This window comes from Pinus tabuliformis, chromosome 7 (assembly GCF_031772625.1).
Source record: "Pinus tabuliformis cultivar Carrire ecotype Pingquan chromosome 7, CPIR1, whole genome shotgun sequence".
Classification (NCBI taxonomy): domain Eukaryota; kingdom Viridiplantae; phylum Streptophyta; class Pinopsida; order Pinales; family Pinaceae; genus Pinus; species Pinus tabuliformis.
In genome coordinates this window covers 1435760854-1435770444 of record NC_142293.1, presented here as the reverse complement: position 1 = coordinate 1435770444, position 9591 = coordinate 1435760854, and the positions used below count along the sequence as shown (strand labels likewise).

Genomic DNA, 9591 nt, shown 5'->3' with positions numbered 1-9591 from the left:
ATGTGGGGAGGGCCAAATCCTCATGAATTGGCCTACAACGCCATATTCAACTAGTTGCAAGGCTTGTGCTCTTAACTGTGGCACAAAAACCTCAACCTTTGGAATTTCTTCCAGCTCCTTGACAAAACGAGAAGGCTTTGCCTTCTGGGATCGTGGTCTATTTGCAACTAATGGATTAAAAGTAGTGATATTTGGAGCATGGGGTGGAAGCAGAGGCGAAGTCTTGTTGGATCTGGTCATCTAACCACAAAATAAGTGCTATACCCATTGAAACTCTCAGAGCTAAAAATCTCGCAGTAAAACTCTAACACTCTTTAAAATTTTGTTTAAATATGGAAACTTATTAAAAAAAGGTACATATATTAAAACCAAGTGCATATATTTTAACTTGTATAATTTTCATCACTTTGCATCCTCAATTCCATATATGTTTAGTTGAAATAACCATTTTCTAGGCATTTTTTTGGGTTAATTCTGTCAAAAATGTGGTAGAGATTTTTAAGAATCATAATTTTAAGTTGTTTAATTTGCAAAATTCTAATATCCCGAGAGCTTTTCAGAGTTTTGAATTCATTTATGTATTCAAAAATATATTTTGAATCCATTTATGTATTCAAAAATATATTTTAAACTACAAAAAATCATTATCTTATCAAAGCATATTACCTAGATAATTAGATTGTGCTTACCCTAAAAAAACAATAAATCTAAGACAGTTTAAAATAAAACCAAATAGAAAACCTATTTTGTACCAAATTCCTAAACTCTAAAGTAGACAAAGTTTTATAAAAACATAAAGCTATTTTATTCCAAATTCTTAAACCCTACACCGTAAACAGGTTCTACAATAGAATAAATGTATTTTGTTCCAAATACTTGAACCCTAAACTAGACAGGGTTTTATGAAAAAAATAACGCTATTTTGTTGCAGAGTCTAAAAACCTAAACTCTCGAGAGGGTTTTAGTTGGGTTTAGTGTACACAGGGTTTTATAAAAAATAAAGCTATTTTGTTCCAAAGTCTTAAACCCTAAACGCTCGACAGGGTTTTAGTTGGGTGTAGTGGTCTTTGATATATTTTTACGAATTTTAGCTGTGGTTCTGATTTATCTACGAAGTTTGGGTACTTAAGCGTATCTGCGATTTCGATTTAAATAGCAGATAGTGGTCCTTTAAATTTTTGTCGCAATGGCTCTGTTTTATTGTCGCAGGGCTGCCTCATCTGTTGCACCAGTGGCCTTCAGAGCCCTAAAGCAGCAGAGATTAATTCATTCAGCCCTTGGGGCTTTATTTGAAAACCGCTGTAGGAGAGAAATAACGAAAGGTGCATCATGGGTTCCAAGCCGAGCGGCTACTGCAACAGCAGCCAAGTCGAAATACGAAGAAAACCTCCTGGCAGTGCTCGATGAGGAGATTCAGTGTGCGATTGAATCAGACCCTCCCGCGCAGGTAAAGTAGAAGCAAAGTCTTTACAAATATGCAATCTCGCTATGAAAAGCTTCGGGTAGTCATGATTACGTTATGTTGAATGTATTCGCAGGATGTCAAACCTGAGGGCAACATACCCTTTGAGATAGAAGATTTACCAGGCGTTCAGACGATTACACTCCGGAGGAAATATGGTAACGAGGAAATAAAGGTTGAAGTTCTTTCCGGGGATGTTGATGACGATAACGATGAAGAAGGCAGTGGTAGTGATACCACGTCAGGGGGGATCCAAGTGAATTTAACGGTCACTGTTGCCAAAGGAGGAGGTCCTTTCCTCGAGTTTATTTGCACTGGGTATTCCGACGAGGTTTCAATTGAGGGCATGGCTGTCAAGCATAAGCAGCCGACAGAAGCAGAAGCAGTTGATCCAATTCCGTATGAGGGGCCTCCCTTCAAGTGAGTATCATGATTCATATTCCTGATCTGTTTTTCATCATTTTAGTTTTATTAGGGTTTGCAGGACCTTTAGTCTCCGGAATTTCATATTTTTGTGGCTTTTAAGGTTATATGGTTTATACTTTATGCTTATTTGAATTCAAGGTTCTCAAAGTTCTGATTATAGGTCTATGGGGTTTCTAGAGTTTTAATGGTTTGGGGACATGAGGGGTTTAAAGGGTGTGAATTTTCGAGCATCTAGGGTTTTGCTGGTTTTAAGTTTTAGGGGTGTTTCAGGCTCTCTGGGATTTTGGGGATTTATGAGCTTGGATTTTTTTGGCTTTCAGGGCCTTTCAGGGTTGTCTTAGATTTATCAAAGTTGGGCTATTGACGGACTCACTCTCTCTTTTTCCTTTTGGCTTGCAGTGACTTGGACGAGAATTTGCAGAAGGGCTTTCATAAATACTTAGAATTGCGAGGCATCACACCTAGCCTATCAAATTACTTGTGCGAGTATATGATAAATAAGGAGAGCAAGGAGTATACTAATTGGTTGAAGAATGTTAAGGAATTTGTTGAGAAGTAGTACTTAATGACATTTTTGTTTTGGTGGCTAGTTATGCATTCACCAAGGAAAGGGCCTGATCAATATTTTAGTGAAGAGAAGAAGAAATTGGTTTCATTATTCATGGTACTGTTTAATTTATGGGCGTTGTAAACTCCCCTGCCAATTTTTTGAGAAAACTTTGCTGTATTTCAAGTTTTTGATATCCTGTGTTATATGCACTATCCTGTGTTATATGCCAGGAGTGCAAGGAGTATGTTACTTACAACGTAAATGACATACTTTTTTGTTTGGGTAGCTAATTATGCATCAGCCAATAAAAGGGACTGGTCAGTATCAAAGTTTAGAGAAGAGAAGAATGGTGCAATTATTCATGGTACAGTTTAATTAACTGTCTGCAAATTGCCCTGAAGTTCCTACAATGATGCGGTTTGTAATTTTAGCAGCTATATTTTCTAGATTTTTTTTGAGCATTATTCATGGTACAATTTACTTCATTGGTGTCTTCTAACTCCCTAGAAGATCAGTTGTGATGTTGTGGTTTGCAAGTTTAGCTTCCATGTTTTCTAGAAATTTGTTGTGAAATAAAATGCAAATGACATTTTTGTATTGGTAGCTAGTTATGTATCAACCATAGTTTTAAAAATCAGAATTGAAATCAGAATTATTTAACCATGATTCGAACTTGAGTTGGAGATTCCATAAACTGGAAATGGAAAAAATACATAATAATTATTTTCTAATGAAAAAACTTATTTTTAAGATTACAAAGTTACAAACCATGATTTCAATCAAACCATGTGAGACAAAATATGGAAATTTTTCTCATTTATATACCATGTAAAGGTGCATATATCAAAATGGTAGGTGCAATACATATCAATGATATCATTAACAAAATATGTAACCAGTGAGGCTCTAAATGTCATTTAGAGTCCAAAAACACTGCTACAATGAGGGTCTAAATGGCTTATATAGTCCAAAAACAATGCTACAACTCAAGCTACTAAATGGCTTCTAGACTACTACAAATCACTTATCAACATGATCACTCATCAAACTCATGATCACTACCACATTGGATCATCACTAGGAGCTACATAAACATTATTTGCCTCAAAGCTTGAGGACTACTCAAACTCCTCTCTAGCGTCAATAGCAGCACTAGTAGTAGCATGAACAACAACTTTAGGCCTAGTAGAACTAGAAGCACGAGTTTGTCAAGCTGCAAGATTGTTGCTTCTCTCACAAGTCACCATGTGCCATGCTTAGTCTTAGTGGTTCGTTTCCTTCAACTCCTGGTTCAACTACCAAAACTGCATTGGGATCAACAACCCCAACTCCACTAGATAGCTCCAAACCAACTCCAAGTTGACAATGAACCTCCAAACTTGCAAATTCAATGTTGTTGCAGAATTTTCCAAGCTCTCATATGCTCACAAACACTAGAAATGAAATGTGTAAGGCAAATAGGAGTTTAGACATCCTTTATAAGCTTAGGGAGGCATATTTGGAAGGGAACCTGCCATGGGTTACCAAAAACCACTTCCAGAAGCCACTTGTGGGTCCCATCAACATGGCTAATGATGTCTTACAAAATTTGCCGGTCAGGATTGGTTTGGTACCTAACCGGTTTTGATCAACTAACGAATCAAATTTATTGGGCCAATTTGATATATCAGGGAACTAATGGGTCGGTTTGATTGATTTTGATTCGACTAACCTATTTTTAAAACCATGGTATCAATCAATGAAAGGACTAATTTATATTTGAGTGTAGAGAAGAGCGTTGTTATTCATGCCACTATTTAATTTGTGAGTCTTGATGGTTAGAGTTTCAACCATCAACCTAATCTCTTGGCCTCTTCATGACAACCATTCACTAAGGGCGATTTTTGTGTGCATTAGGAGAGAGTATTCAATAGGGGTGTGTGCAAGAAACATTTTCGTTCATCTACTTTGCAATGAAGACTGGAGCCTCTTCTAACATTCCCCAACCACTCAATTAGGGTGATGCCCCCAATTCTGACATTGATACCATAATTATAACTATAACTACACACACACACATTGAGCAGGCATGCATGAAAATGATAAACCATAAACAACAAATATGCCATAAAACAAGGAACACTTTATAAAATTTGTTGATTGGCTGCAAACCTCTAATGTTCCTCCTAGCCATAGACTCCATCACTCTAGCTCTCTTAACAATGGGGCACCCCCGAGCTAGGGCCACGACTCCATAAGGACAAAGACTTGTCTAAAGCCAATGATGGTACATAACTAGCACCAAACATTAGCAAGGCCTAGGTACCAAATCCCATTAGTCTTCAACCAACAATTTCATATTCCCCATCAACTCTCACATCTCGAGGCATTATTTATTAACATTTATGTGTTTACATGTTAGCTTTGCTAGGCTTGCTAGCCTTTTAGCAAACAGGGTCTTCGGCATAAACCACATAAGCACTTTGGCCTCTAAACATAATTATATTATGGCCAGTAGGCCCAATACACATGTATACATAGGCACACAAACCTCAATAGACCACGACTCACTAGTCTAAGTGTCACATGTATTTGTATAGTGGCTAGTAGGCCTAATACACTTGTATACATAGGTACACAAACCTCTATAAACCATGATTCACTAGTCTAAGTGTCACATGTATATGTATAGTGGCCAGTAGGCCCAATACACTTGTATACAAAGCACACAAACCAATAGACCACGACTCACTAGTCTAAGTGTCACATGTATATGTATATTACGATTATGAGATTAAGCTAGGGGCATTACATTCCCTTCCCCCTTAATGCACTGCCATCAATGCATTTATATACATATATGGTCAAAATTTGCCAACAACTACAAAAGCTATTATTGCTTTTTTATTATGCATTTATCGTTAGCACATAGGCTCTTCGTCATGAACCACATAAGCACTTTGGCCTCTAAACATAATTGTACAGTGACCAATAAGCCTAATACACTTGTACAGATAGACACAAACCTCAATAGACCCTCTTTGACTAGCCTAAGTGTCACATGTATATGTCCATTACAATTCAGGGATTAAGCCAACAGCATTACATCCCCCCCCGCCTTATTTATGCATTGTTCTCAGTGCATTGATATACATATACAATCAAAATTTGCCAACAACTACAAAAATCACTGTTGCATGCTCCTATTTTGCATCTACTATATACAGTCCCTAGCAAATTAGTTTAGTTATAATAATTATCCATGCCTTCCAACCTTGATTAATTTTCAAAATGAAGTAGCCAACTTGTTTCCCTTGATACAATGATTGGCACCCCATTTACAAAGTGCACAAACTTAGCTATTCATTAGACTTATCCAAAGAGATTCATTCTTGTGAGACATGTTGTTCAATTGGAAGGTTTTGTTCTTTGGTCCATTAATAGAATTGGATAGTAGCAGTTGTTTTTCATGTATTTCATTTGAGAGCAATTTCGATTCATGCCTTTTGTACTCTTTGTAGACATTGTTGATCAATTCTTAGCAGGGATGAGACCCCTTTTCCATCATTCCTCTTTTTTGCTTGAAAACTTACATAATGTTGTATAAGCTTCTATTCAAGCCTTTGTAGACTTTTGCATGCTCCAAGGCAATGTTCCATCAAGCTTTCAAGATGGAGGGCACGGGAACAAGGAGATGCACATAGGGGATGTGTGGGAGCAACCCCCCAAATTTTAGGGAAATTTAGAGGGGACAAGTGGACATTGGGGTGTGTGTGTGTGTGTGTAATAGTAAAATATTGTATACATTGATTTAAATTCATCATTCATTATTTTAGAATTTGATTACTACTAAGCAAAATAATAGATTCAAAATTCTGGAGACTGTAATAGTAAATTGAAATTACTCAAACTCAAAAATAGTAAAGAATGATGAGTCGGATATTCAATTTGAGGTTGTTAGGAATAAAATATATATAAAAATAATATAAATATGAAAATAATGATTAATTAATTAGTAATTAGTATAGAAGAGGCATGTCCCTAAAAGACATGACCATTCATGAAGGAGCACCTGCCTAGATATATAAACGGGCCTTCATTTGTAACAATTCAATCATCTCTTTTATTCAAACATTCATAGATATATATTTATTATCCTATCATGGATATTTATATATATCAGATCTTTTGAGTATTCTATTGCTTTTATAAATTTTGTTTATAACATAGCTCATCAATATGTGGAGTGAAGAATCAAAAGTTAAATTGAAAATGAACAATGGACAATGAACCAATGTTATTAGAATTAGTTTGGTCATCGAACTGATTTACCCGAAAATTAGGAACTGAGAAAAAAACTGGTCAACCAAAAATTTACATAAATATTCAATTTTTGAAAAATATACATAAACATTCATGTGCATCTTATGCAAGAGCATTCACCCAAGAGAAAATCATTGTAATTAAGTAGACATAGAGGGTCATGTATTTTTAGGAAGTTGGATTCCTAAGTGATAAACTAATGTAATATTAGGCATTTGAGCATAGAATATGAATTAATTAGATAATGAGAAGAAGTGTTAAATACTCTCGAATTAAAGGAGAACCTAAGTGGTGAATAAATGATAAGAGTCAAAAGTCAAATAGGACTCTTATAACAATTCCATGATTCGAGGAACTAAGGAGAGCTTTTAGGAATTAAGTGAAGTAGAAGTGGACAGAGGATTTAGGAGTCGAACCAAGGTTAGTTCAATAGAACTTTCTGGCATAAATGTAAGCCTACGAGCATAACACAGGAGGAGGCCACGATATTGAAGAACGGGTCTGTGCAAGACACAGAGTCTCGGATATGTAATTCATTGTATATATATATATATATATATATATGTTTATTCCTGACTGTTTCAGTGTGTTGAAGAGTATTTCATGAATGAATTATTTGTGAATTCGTAGGCTCTGTAACAGGTTGCAGGTAGAATCTTTAAGGACGCAGAGGAACAAAATGATTTAGAGGAATCATGAATGGATCCTTGAATCCAATTGAGGAAACAAAGGGAAGTTCTGGGATGAAACAACGAAGTGAGGTTTCGCAAAAGAGTAAAGCTCAGAGGTAGCTGAGCAGCGGAAGCAAAAGTTAGAGTTTGAAGAAATACGTAGAGGAGAGAACGATTCAGAGGATCATAATGGATCATTGAATCCATTAGAGGGATTAACACCTAAGCTCAGGAGAAATCGCGCAGTAAAACAGCAGAAAGGCCGAAACCTTTGAAGAAGAGCAAAACCATAGAGGAATTGAAGACTTAGCGTAAAAACTAAGTAAAAAGGAAGAGCGAAAGAGTAAAGTATGGTTACACAGCAGCCGTTGGATTTTATAGATCATGTCGCATGACGTAGAGTTAAAATATCGCATCGGCGAACTTTAACGGAGGAAGGTGGTTTTGTAATAGTGGAAGTGGATTTCAAGGCGGCCTCAAAACCAAAAGCGGTATTGAAGGACGAGTGCTGATTCCACTCATTAAACGACGCGTGGCAGCGAGAGGAGAGAGGAAACCACTTTATCGGGTGGTTAATCCTCGTGCTTGTTATCTACCCGATATCAATGACAACCGTCGGATCTGTTGGGTGCAGATCGACGGTGGAGAATAGGCGCGCAAGTTTAAACGGTCGGGAGTAATATCAACCGTTGGATCGGAGGATACAACAGACGATCAAGATTTGATCGGAGGCTTCGGTGATCGGAGATCGGGCTTATCGGAGTTCGGAGGAGCAGCGCTGTGGAGCGACTAAAGGTGTGGACCCGACGGAGTTATAACAACGAGTGTATAGAATTTGAGATCCGCTATATGTGTTTGGAGCGGGATTTCAATGTATTTCCATGTGTTGGCGATAGATGTGTTGCGGAGCCTTTTTAAGGCTAAAACATATATTAACGGTTTCGATAGTCGCATATCGAAATCAGAGGGGTGATGAGGTATAGGTGTTAAAGACTCGTGGAAGGCCGATACTTGATTGCGATAAAGATAACCTTGGGCCCTGTGCAGAGACCGTACCGAGTCGGAAAAAGGTATGTTTTGCGGGGTTTTCCTTTGTAAATGGTTTATAATGGAAAAGAGCGTTTTATACGTTATAGCATATGTAACCAATGTGTTAAAGGGAAAGGTTATATATATGCGGCTTAAAGGGTTGTATAAAGGTTACGAAGGGTTTTAAAGTCCCTATAAGGAAGAATTAATGGAAGGCTTTAATAAAAGGGATAATGAAGGTTACGATGAGATAAATAATCCCGATAAGAGGTTTAAGCGGGGTGATTGAGTTTCGATACAAAGGAACTGATGAATGGGGCCTTAACCATTTATGGTAGAAGATTTGACTCCTTTGTGAGTTAAATACCTGGGACAGATGTGTTTATGCATTTTTATGCATACTGTGGGTGTAAGCGGGGTAACCCTGCATCATTTGGTATCAGAGCAGAATTGTAATCAGAGCAGGTTTGTAATTAAAACCGTTGGGGTTAAACAGAACAGAGAAATTCTATGTCAAAGAATTAAAAGAAGATTTATGTGTTAAGGTGTTTATGCAGACAATGAATGATCAAATTCTAATTTGACAGAAGGAAGGCACACAGAGGTGATGTGTAGTAGAGCTTGCAGATGCAAGAGACAAAGGAAATCCATTCAAGGTACAGGTGGAATGGTGAAATAAGATCATGCTGAGATCTTGAAGGTGAGGTAATATGTTCTGTTTTAAATTGAGATTGTGTGTTTTTATACTAATGCACAGGTGACAGCAAGAGAAGTTGTGAGAGGAGAACCAGATGTGTTCTTGAAGACACAGTAAGGAAAATACTCCGATGGAGAAGTGGCAGTGAACCTGAAAAATCCAACAAGAGGTTGGACACATAGAGGATAGCTAAAGTGTTCTCAAGAGAGAGTGAGAGATTGCAGAAGCCTAGAAGGAGCAAAGGTGTTGCTCAAGAGGAGGTTCCAAATAGAGGACCGTGCTTACCAAAAGACTGAGTGATGAGAGCTTAGTGAGGTAAGATTGCAACAAGGAGGACTAGCTGTTGCAGAGGTTTGTTGTAGATAAATGAGGAGCTCATGAAGAAAGAAGAGAAGAAGATGACTATTGATAGTCATAGCAGAGGTTCAGAGAGAAGCCACAACAGAAGAAAGAT

General features: G+C 37.3%; 1 protein-coding gene across 1 annotated transcript; it reads left to right on the top strand.

Moving 5' to 3' along the window:
• The first annotated feature begins 927 nt into the window (after window positions 1–927).
• On the top strand, window positions 928–2902 carry LOC149253080 (uncharacterized protein At2g39795, mitochondrial-like). Its single transcript, XM_089459867.1, has 3 exons — window positions 928–1447; window positions 1539–1882; window positions 2288–2902. Exons 1-3 carry the CDS (start codon window positions 1187–1189, stop codon window positions 2445–2447), a joined length of 765 nt encoding a protein of 254 aa, XP_089315993.1. The 5' UTR covers window positions 928–1186; the 3' UTR covers window positions 2448–2902.
• Window positions 2903–9591: the final 6689 nt, after the last annotated feature.